The 20,734-nt window shown below is 45.1% G+C and overlaps 2 protein-coding genes across 2 annotated transcripts in view; both read left to right on the top strand.

Annotated features, from left to right (window-relative positions):
• The first annotated feature begins 242 nt into the window (after positions 1 to 242).
• On the top strand, positions 243 to 20,609 carry LOC127584175 (balbiani ring protein 1-like). Its single transcript, XM_052040756.1, has 5 exons — positions 243 to 250; positions 346 to 492; positions 3,266 to 3,660; positions 17,464 to 17,523; positions 20,506 to 20,609. The coding sequence occupies exons 1-5, from the start codon at positions 243 to 245 to the stop codon at positions 20,607 to 20,609; spliced, it is 714 nt and encodes a 237-aa protein (XP_051896716.1).
• Positions 20,606 to 20,734, top strand: part of aebp1b (AE binding protein 1b) — a 54,098-nt gene continuing 53,969 nt past the window's right edge. Inside the window, exon 1 of the mRNA XM_052040757.1 lies at positions 20,606 to 20,612. Within this exon, the coding sequence (XP_051896717.1) occupies positions 20,606 to 20,612 (7 nt within the window). The remainder of the gene's footprint in view (positions 20,613 to 20,734) is intronic.

Genomic DNA, 20,734 nt, shown 5'->3' on the forward strand with positions numbered 1-20,734 from the left:
CCTTCAGCCACCGAATGTTTTTGTAAAGGGGTCTACAACGTGGCAAGAAGTTGATAAAACTTTCTTTTTCTCTAGCTTGAGTGCATCCAGTTGTCTCTGACTGGGGTTGAGTTGACCTTGGGTTGAGGGAGGTTGGCTCGGGTCTGCCCAGTCTTTTGTTTGCCACTGCTGGGTTAGCCCGGGATCCGGTGGGTTCCCGGCTCTCTGTCACCCCGTGGTTGACGGCTTTGCCCCGGGCCGAGATGACACGGTGCGCCGCTCTCCCTCTGGCCGTCTTCACGCTGCTCCTGGCGGTGAACCACGCCGACTTCGCCCGCTCCCTGCACGTCCACCTCGCCACTGAAGACCCCCGAGCCCAGGCCAGGCTCACCCCGGGCACCGAAGAGCAGGCTGCAGCCTCCCGGCTCCGTCCACACGTCCTCCCGGCCCCGGACACAGAGGTGGGAGTGGGACCGTCGGGAGCCGGCCGGCCGGTGCCGAGAACACTTCCCGGTAAGTGGTTCTTTCATTTAAGTGGCCATCAGGGGTTCTCCGACCAGCCCTGACCGGGATAGGATGCCCAGTAATATCCTGGGAATGTTCCTTACACTGTCCCACGTTATCCCAAACATGAAATAAAATCCAAAAACCTGCAGAGAATCTGAAGTCAGAACAGAAGATGCTGGGAACACTCAGCAGGTCAGGCAGCATCTGTGGGAAGAGAAAAGGGAGTTAATGTTTCAGGGCCAAACCCCTTGGGCAGAAATAAATAGTTTGCTAAGTTAACGTTTAAACTCCAGACTGCCTCTAATCCTTGTCCAACTCCTTCTCAGGCAGGTCCCTCGGAGTCAAGGGTGACTTGTTTCCACTGGGTTCTGTGGGTCCTGAGGCAGCTGAAGGGGTTAATGTGGGGAGACGGCTGCTTTGGGAAGTTATGTGCTCCGTTCCCCCCTTTTCACTGGCCGGTCAGATGTTCCCAACAAAGAGATTTGGGGCGCTGAGTGTCAGTGGAGACTTCTCAATGTTAAGCAGTCAGGGGTTGGGGCTCCCAGTAATCAGTGAGGATGTTACATTGTTCTCAGAGCTTGAAGGGTTAATGCTGGTCACTGAGTTAGAGATCAGAGCAGAGTACCTGTTTCAGGAATCGGGTACTGAGCAGGTGAACAGTGTGGCCTGGGAGATAAAGCTGAGGTTAGTTCGCCGATACTGCGGGAGGATTTTGAGGAACAAGCATTGGCAGTGGCTCTCCGGTGCTTTGAAATGCCTGCTGTAGGCAGTCCATGTCTGCACAGGAGGGATTCCTACTGCCTCGTAGATCATGAGCTTTCTGCTGAATTTGAGGTCTTGATTTTTGAACACTTTACAGAACGTTAACTTTTCCCAGTGCTGCGGTTTCTTCCTGTTTCTGGTGTGCGATTGTTATGTTCTTACGATGTTCTAAACTGCTCGTTGTATTCTGCTTTTTTAAAAATGAAAATCCCATTTACTATTCCTCTTAACCCAGGTGGGACGGTGTCATCAAGGCATCCCTGGTGGGATAAGAAAGAGAACTGGGATTTACAAATAAAGCTGTTTGTTTTACAATGAAAAGTCACCTTGTAGCTGAATAACTGGGAAGAATCTAAAGTAAGACCTGACTGGGAAAGAATTTGCATTAATTTAAGAAGTATTTGTGTGGGGAAGAAAATTGTATTAACAGAGTGATAGAGTCATGGAACAATGCAGCACGGATACAGGCCCTTCTGCCCAACCAGTCCATTCTGACCACCGTGCCCACCCATCTACTCCCAATTTCCTGCATTCGGCCCATATCCCTCCAAGCCCTGCCCCTCCATGTACCTATCCAAGTGCTTCTTAAATGATCCTGTCATACCTGCCTCACCCACTTCCTCTGGCAGCTCGTTCCATATACTCACCGCCCTCTGTGTGGAAAAAGTTGCCCCTCAGGTCCCTTTTAAATCTCTCCCCTCTCACCCTAAACCTATGCCCCCTAGTTTTGGACTCCCCTACCCTGGAGAAAAGACTGTTACCATCCACCTTATCCATGCCTCTCACAACTTTAAACACTTTTAGAAGGTCACCCTTCATTCTCTTACGTTCCGTTATCCTAATATTCTAGGAGGATGAGGAAAGTGGGCTGGGGAGCCTCTTTCACCCATCCTGGTTGTGATCTGGTGTGATTTCTGAACACTTGGTACAGAAGCCTGCTTGGGAAGGAGGAAATGAAGTACCAACATCATATCTACACATGGAAAAAAACTTAAAGTAAATCCATTTTTGTTAAATGGGAAAGGAGATTGATCTCTACAGATTTTTCAAATACAGGAAATTAATGATAAAATATGTGTGAATTCTCCGTACGGATACAAAGCACCTTAACATTCTGGGATACACAGAGTCAGGACACAACAACTTTTGAACTTTGAATTCCATCTCTATTTTTCAGTGATGTTCCCTGATTGATAATTATTCAAAACTTTATGTTTATCATTTGAATTCCTATACTCATTACCACAATCCTCTTTTTTAAAAAATGCATCTTAGTTATACCTTCATTCTCTCTTAAAAGATGACCTTATTTACTGTAACTCAGCTGGTCCACATATTTCCATTAAGTATTCTTCTATTGTTTTGCTTTGGAAACAAATTGGTAAATTGGTTTATTACTGTCACATGTACTGAGGTACAGTGAAAAACATTGTTTTGCATGCCACCCATACAGATCATTTTGTTACAACAGTGTGTTGAGGGAAAACAACAGAATGCAGAATAAAGTGTTACAGTTGCAGAGAAAGTGCAGTGCAGGTAGACAGTAAACTGCAAGACCTCAATGAGGTAGACTGAGGTCAAGAGTCCATCTTGTCGTACTAGGGAACCATTCAATAGTCTTATAACAGCAGGATAGAAGTTGTCCTTGAGCCTGGTGCTTTCAGCCTTTTGATTCTTCTGCCTGAAAGGAGGGCGGAGAAGCGAGAATGTCCAGGGTGGGTGGGGTCTTTGATTATGTCGGCTGTTTTACCGAGGCAGTGAGTAGTGTAGACAGAGTCCACGGAGGGGAGGTTGGTTTCTGTGGTGTGCTGAGCTGTGTCCACAACTCTCTGCCGTTTCTTGCGGTCATAGGCAGAGCAGTTGCCGTACCAAGCTGTGATGCATCCGGATAGGGTGCTTTCTGTGGTGCAAACGATTATTCACCAATCTTTCCCGCCCACCTCCCCCCCCCCCAGTTTACCTATTTGTTTGCTTCATCTACTCCATTGACATTAATGACGAAACTTCCTTTCAACAGTGAGATCCAAGAAATTGATACGAGGAGGGGAAAGACCAGAAGGAACTATTCCAGGAACAAGAAGGAAACGCGAGGAAGTAGACAGTCTGCCTCCAGCAGTGCACAAGGAAATGCCAAAGCCGACGGCAACACCCAAGAAGGCCAAGAAAGAAAAAAAGCCAAAAACAAAGGCGCCCAACCAAAAAAAGAGAAGAAACCAAAAGAGAAGGCTCCAAAGCCCAAGAAAGAGAAAAAACCCAAAGAGAAAAACTCAAAACCCAAAAATGACAAAAAACCCAAAGGAAAGGCACCAAAATCTGAGAAAGAAAAGAAACCCAAGAGACCAGTGCGCAAACCTGACGATGCCAAGGACCCTCTGCAGGAAGAGAAGCCTCGACCAGAGGGAGAATACAGGGGTATGTATACAACAGCCCACTCACAATGAAAATGTGCCAGCTTGAGTATCTCTTCCATTGTGGTTAACACAGAGAGGGTTCTAACCCGGCAGGTGCTCAGCTGTTGTAATGTAGCCACCTACGTTTCTGTACCTCCACCTGTTGACCCAGGGTGATTGTTCGTCAAAGAGGGCTGATCAGTGGGATACACCTCTTTTGCTTTCTCTGTTATTTTCCTGTTCACAAAAATTGAACGCCAGCAAAAATTAATTCTCTGAATTGAAAATAAAGCAATTTTTTAAAAATAATCTGATGACCGAGCTCCCAAATTGTTTGACTGGCAGTCACCATTTTACTGAGGAAGAAACTGCAAGAAAAAATAATGGGAATATTAGAGGCTGTCAAACAATAATTCTTAGAATCCCCTTCTGTTTCTTTGTAAACATTTCTGTGGTCAATTAATGTCAAAAGATAAAATAGATTGTTTCCTGAAATCCCTTTTTTTGCTCCATGAAGAACCCAAACAATTCTGGCAATAGAAAACCACGTACATTTTAAGGAAACAATTAATTACAGATTGCAGAAGCATCATATTGTTTTTGGTCAGTCATCTACAGTTATGAAAAAAAATACACAAAGTTAGAATAAAAGAAAGGCTTATTTTTATACAGCACCTGTCACAATCTGAGACCATCCCAGATCTCTCTGCAGATGATGAAACACCTGTAAGGTGTAGTCACTGTTGTAATGTAGGAAATGTGGCAGACACAGCACAGTCTCTTAAACTATAATGCGATAATGACCAAATAATCTGTTCGACGCTCTTGGTTGAAGATTGGATATTGGCCAGGTACTGAACTACAAAACCACTTCAGTGCCACAAGTGACAAAGAACCAGCAGCATCTGTCAGTAGTGGCGTCAGTTAAATTATATACAATTTGGAGAGCTTTTTGAGGCTGTTTGAAGGTTTAAGTAAACTGTAAAGCAGCTGGGATATAGGGTTCTGTAACACGATACTTCATTTGGCACAGCTTCAGCTTTCTGGAGTTTTCCTGCTACTCTTTCTTCATTAAGTAGGGAGATGGCTCTACTTCAATAACTTTGCCACTGTATCCCAAACCTATAAGAAGGGAAAAGGAAGAATAAGCAAGTTACTTTTGTTTTACAGCAGTTTCCAAAATATATCCTGCTGAAAAAGTTGCCTTTTAAACTGTTTCACTCTTTGGGGATTCCTCTTTCGTGTTGATCACTACATGATATCAACAACATCTGGATATTATCACTATACGATATCAAGAACACCCGGATGCTATCATCATATGATATCAACAATATCTGGATAATACGTGTATAATATCAACAACATCTGGATGATATCATAGTCATAGAGTCATACAGCATGGGAACAGGTTATTCCGTTCACCACATCCACACCGACCAGTGGGCACCTTTCTGCACTAACCCATCTTCCAGCACGTACCATAGGCTTCTCTGCCCAGGTGATTCAAGGGCCACCTTGATGACTCTGAAATACCCTCAACAACGCTGCTTCCACCCCCCCTGTCAGGCACAGCTTTCGCGGGGGCCACTCCTTCCGCCACTCCCTAGTTCACTCTTCCCTCTCCATCCATCCCGCTCCCACCCCGGGGACTTTCCACTGCCCCGCCATAGGTACAACACCTGCTCCTACACCACCTCCTTCACCTCCACCCAGGGACCCAAACAGTCCTTTTAGGTGAGGCAGAGATTCATCTGCACCTCCCTTAATATCATCTGCTGCATTCGGTGCTCCAAGTGTGGCCTCCTCTGCGTTGGTGAGACCAAACGCAGACAAGGTGACCGTTTCGCAGAACGCCTGCGCTCTGTCCGTAACCGCGACCTGCATCTCCCCGTTGCCAGTCACCTCAACTCCCCCTCCCACACTATCACGGATATGTCAGTCCTCGGCCTCCTCCACTGCCAGGAGAATTCCAAGCGCAAACTGGAGGAACGGCACCTCATTTTCCGTCTTGGAACCTTGCAGCCTAACGGCATGAACATTGAATTCTCCCACTTTAAGTAATCCCCACACCCCTTCCCCACACACCTTGCATCTTCTTTTCTATTCTTCCCTCTCCCAGCCTATCCCTCTTTTTCTCTCTTTGCTTTTTTCTCTCTCTCCTTTTCCTCTCCTCCCCTCCCCCCACGCTGCCGGCCTCCGTACCTGTGACCCATCCCCCGATGGATCTGCTCTCCCCTCCTCCCCCGCACCTGCCTATCACTAGCTCTTCCCTGCATCTACCTATCACCACCCTGTGCCCACCCCAGCTCCCTCTTTTGTCCACCTATCACTGCTCTGCTTTTCCCTCCTATATATTGGGCTTCCCCTTTTCCTATCTTCAGTCCTGAAGAAGGGTCCTGACCCGAAACGTTGACCGCCTGCTTTCCTCCACGGATGCTGCCTGGCCTGCTGAGTTCCTCCAGCATCTTCGTGTTTTTCCATCTAGATTCCAGCATCTGCGGTCCTTTGTTTCTCTCGTATATTCCAGGTACTCGCCACTCTCTGGGTGAAAATGGTCCTCCACTAAATCTCTTCCCCCTTACCCTAAACCTATGTTCTCTAGTTTTATCTACCTCTGATAATGGGAAACGTTTCCTGCAGTCTACTCTATCTATCTCCCACAGAACTGTATATACCTCAGTCATGTAATACCCTCTTAGCCTTCTCCACCCCAAGGAAAACAGACTCAGTCTCTCCTCATAACTGAAACATTCCATCCCAGGCAACATCCTGGTGAATCTCCTCTAAACAACACCAGGATGATATCACCGTGCATTATCTACAACACCTGGATAACATCACTGTACGATATCAACAACATCAGTATGATGTCAATAACACACAGAACATCTGCTCTGAGTGTGATGGGCATTATGAACGGATCTATCAAGTTCAAAATTTTCGGAAGGCACATCATGAGCCGAGTACTTTGTTTCTCACACCCTTTTCTTGAGAGAGGTAACTCTAGAGTTAAAAGCTGTGAACCATTTTGCAGTAAGTGGAACTGCTCCCAGTATCTTTGTGTCCCTGCAGGAAGAAGAGACCTGAGTTGGAAGGTTTTTGTCACACTGACCTTGACCACATCTGTGCAGTAAGGTGCAGGAATGTTTTCCCTTAGACGTAGGTAGGAAAGTGGCAGCCAATAATGGCTGGCTATTTGTAGAGCCTCTACTCGTGTTTGAAATGCACCTAAAGGCAGCAGGAGAGGCACAGCAGTTAGTGCTGCAGCTCACAGCTCCAGCAACCCAAGTACCATCCTGACTTTGGGTTTTGTCCGTGTGAAGTTCGTACATTCTCTCTGTGACCGTGTGGATTTCTCCCATGTGCTCCAGTTTCTCCCTACATCCCAAAGACATGCCGGTTAATTAATTTACTGCATTAAATCACCCTTAATGTAGGTAGGAGGGAAAAAGAATGAAAGAGGTGTTAACGAGTATGTGTAAATCATCAGGCTACAGGAGAATAAGCAGAGGGGAATGGGACTGAGGTGAGTGCTCTGCTGGGAGTCGCCATGGATCTGATGGGCTTTTTAAGTAAGTGCAGGTGAGACGGTGATTATAGGATTCAGTGCCACATTTTCCAATGAGATAGCATCATCTACTAGTCTCACATTTGAAGTCCCATTAAAGTGCTGCCTCTTGGTCAATACCACTGTCACTGACAGTTCATGCAGACTAGTTAAAGAAACTTCTCCTCTGTCCCTGATCATGCTTAACAATGGAGCAATACAAATTGTAACCTTCCACTTCATTCACCTGTCAACAAGTCCAGAATGTTCCAGAAATCAAATCTTTATCTAGAATGGTCAATTTTATGATAAAAGCTCTGACGGAGTAGTGAATCGTTGCTTTAGTGAGGACGGTCACCTATCGGTCAATCAAACCACATTTAAGGCATCTTAACCCAACAGCAATAACTATAGTCTAAAACTGTAAATAAACACAAAGATTACACATTTAACTCAACTATTTAAGTCCTTTAGCTATAAAATCCTGAAGGTAAGATTTCTTTATTAGTCACATGTACATCAAAACACACAGTGAAATGCAACAAACTTATTTTTCCTAAATTGCAGTTTTCACGCTATGATACTCTTAAGTTAAAATGTTAAATATTGCAATTAACCATACAATATATTTAGCCAACCCAACAAATAAGGGATTGTCTCTCGTCTCTGTCCTTTTCTGGAGGTACTGCCACTTGCTGAGGAATGGTCCCACAGTAGTCGGATGCTCTCAGTATTTTCCCAGTGACCATCCCTCACATTCTTCACAACGTGTCACAGGATTTTCAGCTACGGGGTGGGGGGGGGGGGGGGTTGGTGGTGGGCAACATGGTCAGGGGATCCTCATTAAACCTTGGCCTCAATCTTTCCCATGGGCGCCCCATCCTTGCATCCCCCACCCTGATCCCCAACTTTCTTCAGCTTTCCCCCGCCCCTTTCCAATTCTTTCCCCTCACTGCCACCCTGTTACGGAAACATCCCTCAGCAGAAGGCACTGTCTTTAGAGAAAGACAGAAGAGAGGGTCGCCTTTATTTACTGGGCCAGCGAACTGCATGGGTTCATTCTTCACTGCGATTTTTAATACTATAACTCAGTACCTACCGCTGTGTGAAATCCTGCAGCCAGATTAAGAAAAAAATACCATGTTAATTTACAATGAAATCACCTTTCATGACTTTAGGATTTACAGCTGATAAAGTGCCTTCAAATATGTTGTGCTGTAGAGTAAAATGTACATTGCTGGAGCTGTGAGCTGCAGCACTAACTGCTCTGCCTCTCTGCTGCTGCCTTTAGGTTAAATGTTACATAAAAAGTAGAATTAAATGTACACCCAGGGTGGTGGTGGTGGGGTGGGGGGGGGGGGGGGGGTGGGGGGTTGAGTGGGAATTAGAGAGAGAAGAGCAATTGGGAGTGAAAGCGCCTCTTTAACTGCGTAGCATCTTCCGGAGATGTGCGCAATGGTCTCATATGCTAAACCACATCTTCGGCAGGTTTTCACCGCGTCTTGTGTGCCCCGATTCCGAGTGCATCGAGTTGGGTATTGACCGCTTCTTAGTAAAAGTGCGTTCACAACCTGGTAACCTTTCCACGTTCTCTGATCTTTTAACCACGCATTCGAGATGGCATCGTCTTTAAACTCCTTAACGCCCAGATCTTGACACTTCTGAGTCGTCCATCTGTTAAATTCTGCCGACCGCCAGTCAATTTCAAATTTGGGTGGACGGTCTTCACTCTGTAGGTCAATTTCCACCTCTTGACTCCCACTGACGTTGGTGTCAATCGTTGCAAGTGCGTCCTGTACAATGACATTCTGCAATGCATCCAGTGACTTCAGGTGTTCTATCGTGGCAGAGTTCTCCTCGCCGACCCACTCAAACAAATGTTTAATGAGTGGGTCTACGGACTCCTCAAGTGATTGTCGGTTTCTAATTATCATGATGGGAATCTGGATCTGGAGTTTAGGGATGCAAAGTCCACCATCTCTGGTCTTGGCATATAATATGCCGTCTGTTGTATCCATCGGAAGGTGTAAAATTTCTTTGATGGTCTTCTTGATGGCTCCATCCAACTCCACCAGTGTGTTCTGTGATGCTTCCGTTAAAGTCAGGTGATAATATAGTCTCGGAATCATATATGTCCAAAGCAGTATGATCTTCTGCATTGGCTTGAGCTTTGCACCTCTCAAACTCTTAAACCAAGCCTCGAGTTTGGTAGACAGATTTTCTTTCAATATCCCGCTCCACGGGTCAATCTTGGCACCAAGATACTTCTCGATGTCGCCAGGTGGTATATACATTAGTGCGTCTTTTCCAAACTCCCATTGCTTCTTGGAGTTATATAAGAAGGTCTTCCGTGCACATAGACAGTGGAAACCTTTGGTCTTTTTCATATTAATGTTCAACCCAGTACCGTCACAGAACTCCTTTAAGATTTCCATATTTTTGACCATACCCTCGTATGACCCGCTCAGAATCGCCACATCGTCAGCAAAGGCCAGCGCTGTACAGCGCGATCTTCCATTCGGGGTGATAATTTCAACCCCTTGGCCCCGATGTTCCAAAGTGCTGATAAGAGGATCCATCGCGATGTTAAAAAGGATTGGAGAGAGGGATCACCTTGTTTTCACCCCTCTCTGAATGGTGATCTTCCTGTTTTCTTGGCACCCACTTCGACCACCGTGGAAGTGTTACTATAGAGGTCTGTGACCAAGTTGTATAAAGATCTTTGGTGCAATTGCACTCTCAAGGGTCTAAGAGGAAAGGAGGCATGAGAAGAGGAGGGAGCAGAAGTAGGGGAACCAAGGGAAGAGAGACTGAAGGAGGTAATTGGAGGAAGGAGGGTCAATGTGGGGTGGGGATCACATTCTGTGTGTGTGTCTGTGTGTGGTGTGTGTCTGTGTGTGCGCCTGTGTGTGTGATTCTGTGTGCGTGTGTGTGTGTGTGTGTGTGTGTGTGATTGTGTGTGTGTGTGTGTGTGTGTGTGATTGTGTGTGTGTGTGTGTGTCTGATTGTGTGTGATTGTGTGTCTGTGTGATTTTGTGTGTGTGTGTGTGTGTGTGATTGTGTGTGTGTGTGTGTGTGTGTGATTGTGTGTGTGTGTCTGATTGTGTGTGATTGTGTGTCTGTGTGATTTTGTGTGTGTGTGTGTGTGTGATTGTGTGTGTGTGTGTGTGTGGTTGTGTGTGTGTGATTGTGTGTGTGTGTGTGATTGTGTGTGTGGTGTGTCTGATTGTGTGTGATTGTGTGTCTGTGTGATTTTGTGTGTGTGTGTGTGTGTGTGTGTGATTGTGTGTGTGTGTGTGTGTGATTGTGTGTGTGTGTGTCTGATTGTGTGTGATTGTGTGTCTGTGTGATTTTGTGTGTGTGTGTGTGATTGTGTGTGTGTGTGTGTGTGTGTGTGTGTGTGTGTGTGTGTGTTTGTGGGGTGGGATGTGGCGGGCAATGAGCACATGCATTGTGTGACTGTGCATACACACATACACATGGGCACATGTTTGTGTGTGTGTGGGGTCTTAGCCCTCGACAGGGAGCTCACTCAGTCAGGACAACGTATGGACTGGTGTGCAAAGGTTGCTCTGTTTTCAAAGAATTCATCCTCAGAACAGGTATGGAAACAAGTCACCCTCAATCCCAAGGGACAGCCTCAGAAGAAGATAACAATATCTCTGGATAAACTCTTCGCACCAGGGTGGGGCAGTGTCACAGGTTGCAGCACCACAGACCTGGGTTCAATCCAAACCTCAGGTGCTGTCAGTGTAGAGCTTCGACATGCTCCATGTGACCCTGGGGGTTTCCTCCAGGTGCTCTGATTATAGAATTATACAGCATGAGAAACAGGCCATTCAACCCACCATGTTCATGCCAGCCAGCTGGCACCCGTCCACATAATCCCCATTTCCCAGCACTTGTCCTGTGGCTTCTATGCCTTGGTGATTCAAGTACTCATCTAGATACCTCTTAAATGCTGTCCGTGACTCAGCTTCCACCACTGGCAGTGTGTTCCACTCCTCACCACTCTCTGGGTGAAGGTCCCCCTGAGATCCCCTCTAAATCTCTTCCCCCTCACCCTCAATCTGCATCCTCTAGTGTTATTCATATCTGATATGGGGAAGAGCTTCCTGCAATCTCCACTGTCCCTTCCTAATTTTATACACCTCAACCATGTCCCGTCTTAACTTCTGCTTCAGGGAGAACAGACCCAGCCTCTCCTCATAAGAAAAACACTCCATCCCAAGCGACATCCTGGTGAATCCCCTCCGCAACCTCTCCAGCACCATCACATCCTTCCTGTAGTGTGGTGACCAGAACTGCAGGCAGTGCTCCCGCTGAGGTCTGACCAACGTTTTATAAAGTTCCTTGTTCTTGTATTCACAGCCCCAACCAACAAAGACCAGTATCCCATATTCCTTCTTAACCATGTTATCTACCTACGCTGCCACCTTCAAGGATGTTTGGAGTTGTACACAGAGCTCCCTGTGTTCCTCAATACTTCCTGGACCTTCCCATTCCTCCCACTTCCCAAAGACATGCAGACTGATAAGTTAATTGGCCTTTGTACATTGCCCCCACGTGTAAGTGAGTGGCAGAATCTGAGGGGGGGGTGGGGGGAAGTTGATGAGAATATGGGATTAATGAAGGATTGGCCTAAATGGGTGTTTGATGGTTGGCACAGACTCAGTGGGCAGAAGGTCCTGTTTCTGGGTTCTATTTCTCTATGACTCTATGACCATTGCCTTGCCCTTGTGACGTCTGCTCATGAAGCACGGCAGGCAGCAGAAAACGGTGCCCTACCCTCCAAGTCCATTAGCCTCACTGTGAAAATCCGGAGGCAGAGTCCTCAAAGGGTCATTTCTCAGTTGGTTGAGTGAAAATGTATTATGGTATGGTTTGAAATTAGGCATAAAGTAATATTTCCAACTCCCTGTCACACAGTGCAGGCTACTGGAGCCATGTGCGGAAAGGAGAAGAACGTGATTGCCGTTCGCCAAAATTAGCAAGACCTCTCCTCTTGTCTGGTTCACTCAGCGTCATCAGTCATTCATATCTTTATCCTTTCTATGTTTCTAAATTCTTTCCTCTCAAGTCTTGTTCTGACACAGAGTAATATTTTGTCGAATTTCAGCTCCCACTGAGTTGACATTTTCTTGCCTTTGTTTGCTCTTCCCCCTCACGGCCCCACAGCATGTCTAAGGTCACGCTGCATCGTTCTGCTTTCACTTACATCCTGCCCTCTGATGAATTGCAGCATCACACTGACATCTCCACTCCTTGTGCTGGTCGGGATACAAAAGGCGTTGCAGTGTACACGTTGTGCCTGTTAGTTTTCCAAGTCAGCAGGGAGTCATCCATCTGCAGAGCACATAAACCTGGTGTACTCACCAAATCGCTGCATGTTGGCAATTGCAATGAGTCACACAGCATAGAAACAAGCCCTTCAGCCCAACTCGTCCATGCTGACCAAGGTGCCTTCCTGAGCGAGTTCCATTTGCCTGTATTTGACCTGTATCCCTCTAAACCTTTCCTATCCAAATATCTTTTAAATATTGTAATTACGCTCACCTCTGGCAGATTGTTCTACATACCCACCACCCTCTGTGTGAAAAGGTTGCCCCTCAAGTCCCCTTTAAATCTTTTCCCTCTCACCTTAAACCTGTGCCTTCTAGTTTTAGACTCCCCTACCCTGGGAAAAAGACAGTGACGATCCACCTTTTCCATGCCCCTCATGAATTTATAAACTTCTCTAGGGTGACTTCTCAGCCTCCTTCACTTCAGGGAAAACAGTCAAAGCCTATCCAGTCTCTCCTTATAACTCAAATCCCGGCAACACGATTTAATATTTTTAAATTATACTCCACAGTATTCATGATTCATTGCATCCACATGTCCACATGATTGAAATTCAGGCTTGAGTTTCTTTTTAACAAAAGCACTTCAGGTTGAAATCTTTAAATCAGGTCACTAACATTTCGGGCAGAAGATTGTTCAGACTCTCAAAGAAATACTCGCCTGGTTAGGCTGTGGAGAGAATGTTGGAAATGTTGAAACTGTAACTCTGTATTTCTCTCCACCGATGCTGCCCTACCTGTTGTGTACTGATAACGTGTATTCTTATTTTGGATTTCCAAGATCCGCAGTTATTTGCTGCTTGATCTATATGGTGGCCCTGTGTGGCATTCATTCAAAGAGAAAAATGTCAGTTTTTGAGGAGACCAATTTGTACAGAGCCCTAGGTGTGGCTTAATATAAACAGACCAAGACCTCTTTACTGTGATATTCCAACATCTTTGTAATAAAGGCTAATGGAATGGCATGAATGCTTCAGGACTGTCACCTGCCCCAGCTGCCCATATTCTGCCTTACCTGGGTGCAGAAGACCTACCTTAGTGACCCTATTGGTGAAAATGGCATCACCTTGGCCTCCAGGACCAATCATTAAACAAATCTGAAGTAGGGAAGTCATTGACCAACACTGAGGGAAAATCATCAATGAGAGAAGGCGGGAAATGATTAACCAACGTCACTGCAAAACCATCTCCAGAAAAGGAGATATGTTCAAACAGGAATTGAAAAATCAAAGTAGCAAATTAAAAGTGGGAAATCCATAAGGAGGCAGGCAGAAAAATCCACCAGAGAGCAAGTTGGAACGGAGAAACCATTAACTAAGTTGCATTCCAAAACAAAGAATGAATAAGCAAGTTGTTAAAATCATAACCTCCAGAGGACTGTCCAAAAGGGGAAATTATTAACCAAGTCTGCATCCAAGAAATGAAGTGCTCCTGTAGCTGCTCATAATTATCTTCCCAGATGTGTCTCCTTCTCCTTGGCACAGAATTAGAAGGCAGATAGGGAGCTTATCTGTACAATTATTCAGTCAGTCATTTCTCTGCTGTTGGAGTTTATAGAATGTGGAGGAGTGTAGTTAAAGATACACCACCAACCGTCCATCGGTGAGATCAGGACATCTGCAATTAGCTACATGTGAGGTCCCGGGTATTCTGGCATTTATCAGTAATATCCAGACCACCTTTCTTTATTATTTATTTGCTATGCGCGGAAGTTAACTTTTCTGTGAATTCCTCTAAATACAAAATCACGCAGTCCCTACAAAAGATAAATAGGTGGAAAAAAAGAATATTTTCATGGCTATGGGGAGTCAGTGAGTAATGAGATTTAGTTTTAAAGTAATTCAGTTTGCCTGTCTCCTTACCAAGCTGCTAACTTCACGTTTCTCCACGTTATTTTTTAACCGCCCTTTCATTTAACCGATGTATATCTCTCTGCAACCTCTTTTCATCCTCCTCACACCTTGTCTGCCCACCCAGCTTTGTAGTCTCAGCCAGCTTTGATTCACTATTCTGGAAAGTCTTGATTTACTTGCTCAGAAGCATAATGTGGCAACTGTTATAAATCTGAAATAAAGAGAGAAAATAATGTAAGTTTGAAGCAAGTCAGGTGACATCTGTGCAGAGAGAAAAACCAGGGATCTACCTGAGGCATCCACCCAGTTTCCCTCTCCATAGATGCTCTTTGATGGTAGTTTCCAATTTTTTTTAAAATTTCTAACAATATTGATGCACGTTACTGCTGCTTTGAGCTAACTGAAAATTATTATGGAAGTTTTGTTGTCCTCAGACACAGGGGTATAATGCAGGGTTATGATGCAGGGTTATCTGCAGCTTTTCAAAACTCTAGTTAGACCACACTTAGAGTACTGTGTTCAGTTCTGGCCGCCTCATTATAGGAAGGATGTGGAGGCATTGGAGAGGGTGCAGAGGAGATTTACCAGGATGCTGCCTGGATTAGAGAGTATTGAATATGAGGAGAGGCTTAAGGTGCTAGGGCTTTATTCACTGGAAAGGAGGAGGATGAGAGGAGACATGATAGAGGTATATAAAATATTGAGAGGAATATTGCCCTTCCCAGGGCACCAATGCTCAAGACGAGAGGGCATGGCTTTAAGGTTATGGGTGGGAGGTTCAGGGGAGATGTCAGGGGGAGGTTTTTCACCCAGAGAGTGGTTGGTGCATGGAATGCACTGCCTGGGGTGGTGGTGGAGGCAGATACATTGAACAGGTTCAAGAGCTTGTTGGATAGGCATATGGAGGAGTGTGAGATAGAGGGATATGTGGGAGGAAGGGGTTAGGTAGTGTGAGGGTGGTCTGATGGACGGCACAACATGGTGGGCCAAAGGGCCTGTTTTGTGCTGTATGGTTCTATGGTTCTGTGGTTCTATAGAAATCTGGTTAGGCCACATTTAGAGTATTGCGTGCAATTCTGGTCACCTCACTATAAGACGTCGAGGCTTTAGAGAGGGTGCAGAGGAGTTTTACTAGGATGCTGCCTGGATTAGAGGGCATGTGCTATCAGGAGAGGTTGGACAAACTTGGGCTCTTTTCTCTGGAGCGGTGGAGGCTGAGGGGTGATCTGTTGGAAGTGTATAAAATTATGAGGGGCATAGATAGGGTGGACAAGCAATATCTTTTTCCCATTATTGAGTGATCCAATACCAGAGGGGTATGCACTTAAGGTGAGGGGGGTAGGTTCAGAACAGACGTGAGGGGTATGTTTTTTACTGAGAGAGTGGTGGATGCCTGGAATGTGTTGCCTGATAGGGTGGTGGAGGCAAATTCATTGGGGGCTTTTAAGAGGAGCTTGGATGGGCACATGAATGAGAGGAAAATGGAGGGAAATGGGCATTCTGTAGGTAGGAGGGGATAGCTATGTCAGCACAACATTGTGGGCCGAAGGGCCTGTTCTGTGCTCTATGTTCTATAATTGGTGAATGTACTTGAGCTGTACCCAATGGGATCTGATGACACATATTGAGTTGGCTTTGGAAAATCATGTCCTTGGGCTCATTATAAATAAATTTACTAATCCTCAGGACTCTATAAATGAATGCACTATAAGTTAATGCACCATTACACGCCAGCAGTGGCCACACAGGGACTCTGCAATTCTGGTCAAGTGGAAGCGTGCTGTGTGTGTAGCCCAGGCTGGATCGGGATTCTGGAGGTCATGGTCAGGTCAGCCCAGATATCAAAACAATTATGTCCTTAGATTCAGATTGGCCAGAGTCAGATCTTAGTGCCAAACCAAGCAGATTTCAAGAGTCATAAAGTGGTACAGCACAGAGACAGACCTTTCTGCTCACTCAGTCCATGCCAATCCTTTAGCCCATCTACACCAATCCCATTTGCCTGCACAGGGCAGGCACAGTAGTGTAGCAGTTAGTGTGATGCTGTTACAGTGCCAGCCACCTGGGTTCAATTCCTGCCATTGTCTGTAAGGAGTTTGTACGTTCTCCCCGTGTCTGCGTGGGTTTCCTCCGGGTGCTCCGGTTTCCTCCCACATTCCAAAGACGTACGGGTTAGAAAGTTGTGGGCATGCTATGTTGGGGCCGGAAGCGTGGCGACACTTGCGGGCTGTCCCCAGAACAGTCTACGCAAAAGGTGCATTTCACTGTGTGTTTCGATGTACATGTGACTGATAAAGGTATCTTATATCTTATCTTCTCTTAGATCTGTAAGCTTGCTTATTTAAGTGCCCGTGTAAATGTCTCTTAAATGTAGTGATTGTATCTGATTCCAACACTCTCTGGGTAAAAAAAACTTTCCCCTCAAATCCCCCTTAAAATTCACTTTAAACCCATGCCCTCTTGTTTTTGATACCCCAACCATGGGAGAACAACTCTTACTACCCACCCTATCTCTGCCTCTGATCATTTTATATACTCCATTAGCCTCCTTCACTCCAGGGAAAACAAGCCTGTCGAACCTATAGTTTTTGTTAAATTGTCATTCCTTTCTCCTTGCTCTTAAAATTTAATCAAAAACTAAAACAGGCAGTGAAGACAAATGATATGCCAGCAGCAAGGAGAACTACTATAACAATAGGTTTTGAGAATGCACATCAGACTGTCTTCACCTGAACAAAAAAGAATGTTTCTGACCAAGGTTCCCACTCTGCCTACCTCTTCCTGGTGTCCAGGGATCACTTGAATCCTGTTGGCAGTTTTTTTTTACTAGTCTTAATCTCAGATTTGTAAATGTTATTTTCGTTCGAGGTTCACTATTGCTGACAAATGGAGAAAGAGAACTTAGATCGGATGTAGGTTGAGGCAGTGAGGGCAGGTAATCACTTCAGCACCAAACACCTTAAAGTTATGGTTCCGACTTATGCAAGTGATGGACCTATCACATTTATATATGAATTTGAATCTAAGGAAGAGTACAAGTTATGCATAAATTTTTAATTTTTCATTATTTTGATTACCAGAAATTACAACTGTACCTGCAACAGAAATTGAAGAAGAAGTTGTCACAGGCTTGGAAAATTGTGAGTATATTCAGGATGAAAGGAGAGATGTAATTTACCATGGGAGGTGGTTACTCAGACCTCAATGATCTGTCCTCTGTTATAAAAGAAAGGGATAAAAAGGTGCTTGAGTTCTTTCAGAATGACACCAGAACTAATAGCAGTGAGCAGATTGGGCCAAGTTTTATTGGAAAAGTGATGACCTGATTGAGGACTTCATGGTTACGAAGGAGTTTGGCATGTCAGACATGAGAAGATGACTACTGACTGTAGGACCAGAATTAGGCTCCATTATCACAAGGTGGTCACAAACAAATCCAGAAGGGAATTCAGGAGAAGGTTGCTTACCCAGTTGTCTGAATAGGAAACTCACTGTTATGTGGGGTGGTTGAGGTATGTGGCACAGGTTCATTGATACACTGATACGATGACACTGGGCACCCAGGGGTGTGGGGTTCATGCAGGAACAACACTGAGGTAAAAGCGTCAGCCATGATCTTACCTTGGTGGGAAAGGCACAAGGTCTGAATGGCCTAAATACCTTGTGAAGGAGGAAGGACTTTGTCAATGGGGTTAGAGAAAGAAGGGTCATAGGTGTCTGTAAGGACCCGTTGGGCTGAATGGCCAGACTTTGTGTTGTAAATAGAAATTTATGAGATTAAAGTTTCAGTATAGATCCAGCACTAACCCAAAGACTGCCAGGGTACATCTGAAGTGTCCAAGAGCAGGCTTCTGTCAGCACTACCTGGTCCCCTTTCTGAGTAAAACACACATGAGGTCTGTTACATTAATCCCTTGCTGTGACTTGGTTTGGCATTGTGAACATTAATTCACAAAGCAACAGTTGTTCTGTGTTTGCTGTCAGAAAACTACACTTCAGGTGCTACCTGTTGGCAGCCTTTGGGGTTCCCGTCTCTCCTCAAATCAACAAGACAGCAAGTGCAGGCGTTTATGTGACTGTAGTGGGCAGTGTGTGCGACTGTAGCGGACAGTGTGTGTGACTGCAGCGGGCAGTGTGTGTGACTGTGGCAGGCTGTGTGTGTGACTGTAGCAGGCTGTGTGTGTGACTGTAGCGGGCAGTTTATGTGACTAGTGGGCAGTTTATGTGACTACAGTGGGCAGTGTGTGTGACTGTAGTGGGCTGTTTATGTTACTAGTGGGCAGCTTATGTGACTAAAGTGGGCAGCGTGTGTGACTGCAGTGGGCAGTGTGTGTGACTGCAGTGGGCTGTTTATGTGACTAGCGGGCAGTTTATGTGACTACAGTGGGCAGTGTGTGTGACTACAGTGGGCATTATTGCCTCACCTAATGTTCAGAATCAACATCTTGTACTTATGTGGTACCTTTAGTGTAAACAACATCAAGGAATGTCCCAGCAGTGTTATCAAATAAAGACGTAACACCATATCATGCAAACTGATGTGTAATCAGATGATCAAAGAGGTAAATGTCAAGAATTGACTTAAAGGGGGAAGAAAGAGAAGCAGGGACATTAGGAAATTGTAGAGCAAAGTCTTAAGAGCTGAAGGCCTGTCTGCTAATAGTGATCTGGAGGCCAGGATTGGAAAAGCTCCAAGGTTTCTGGAGACTGTCGGTCTGGACAAAGTTACAGCAATAGTGAGGAACAAAGCCATGTAGAATTTGAAAGTAAGGATAAGAATTTTAAAAGGCATTGCTTAATCGGGAATCAATACAGTCAGAGTTGTCGGCTTAACTTTTGGCATCTGCTGGGGAGAGGCACGTTGAGCCGACATGTACTGTCAAGTTATCTGAAGTCCAGCCATCTGATTATTCCATGTAAGGTTAATGTTACAGCAATAAGACTACAGCATCACTGTGGGTGTGATAAAAATCAAGCAGACCAGAGCAGCTGGAATTCAACAGAGCTGCTAGCAGCCAAAGAGTTAATTCCCCTGGTGTAGGAAAATGCCTTATGTCACAGTGTCATTGTATAGCAATGCAAATTTCCATTACAGCAAATATGGAGAGTTGTAAATCTACCTCATACAATTATTTGATGAAGATATTCCATTGCCAGCGTTAATGGCATTTATGCCAGATGTTTCTCAGTTTCTACGTTCTTTTTTCTTTTGCATGATCTAGGAATCACTTGCAAGTCCAGTATTCATTGCCCATTTCTAATTAGTCGAGAAGAAAACGGTGAGCAGTGGGTGAAGGTACTCCCACTGAGCTGTGGGTTTGATCTCCTCGGGAAGAAGGAAAAGTGATATAGTTACAAAGTCAGAGTGATGTGAAACTTGGAAGGGAGCTTCTAGGTGGTAACGTTCCCATGGGTTTGCTGCCCTTGACCTTCTAGTGTTAGAAGCCTTAGGTTTGGGAACAGCTGTTGAAAAAGCCCCAGTTTGTTACTATGTGCCCACAGTGCAGGGAGTAAATGTTAAGGTGGCCCTTAACAGCAGAGAATTGAGGTAAAGTAGATCTAATATCCACATTTTATTAGGTTTCTTACAGGCATCTCCCAAACACTAAATTTAAATGTCACACATAAACTACCGTGGATTTTCAGTCCAATTTCACAGTGAAATTAATACCTAATCCCATCAACATAACCATTGAGGAAAGGGAAGCAAGCTATCATTGTAAAGCTGGATTTAAATTAAGGTTGGAACAAGTTTCAACACTGTCTATGTAATCCTTTGGTTACTCATGTATATATAAAATACAATTTAATGCAGATGTAGTATCCAGACTGAGAACCTGCAGATAGACCTGAAACTGAGTTTCCAGCAGGCAAGGAGGAAGCATTGGAGACTCATGGGGGGGAAGGAAACAGATGGGCCAGTAATTCACCAGTGAAAGCCACGAGTTATTGGACAAACTACAACTGAAAGTGTCAAGAAAATGCATATTCTAAACTGGGATCCTGGTGTTTACCTGGGGAGCAGGGCGATTTCAGTAACTAAACTATTTAAATATTTCAAAGGTGAAGATACTTTTAAGGCAGAATGCATTGAAAAATAACTAAAGAGTTTTTCTTTCCAGTTGATTATGACCTGTGGCCAACTGAATCCCCCAACAAGCCATTCACTTCACGTCCTCTTAAAGAATACTACACCGTGACAAAGGAAACGACCGAGAGGAGATGATGGGTAGGTTCATTGCATCGTACCTATTGCTCAGATCAGAAAGGTTATGAAAATACCAGTAGGAGAGGGTGTTTGGTGTCTCCCTGTTGGACCCAGGCGCCGCAGTGCTTCACTGTTCCAAGGAA

This window comes from Pristis pectinata, chromosome 29, assembly GCF_009764475.1.
Source record: "Pristis pectinata isolate sPriPec2 chromosome 29, sPriPec2.1.pri, whole genome shotgun sequence".
NCBI classification, from domain to species: Eukaryota; Metazoa; Chordata; class Chondrichthyes; order Rhinopristiformes; family Pristidae; genus Pristis; species Pristis pectinata.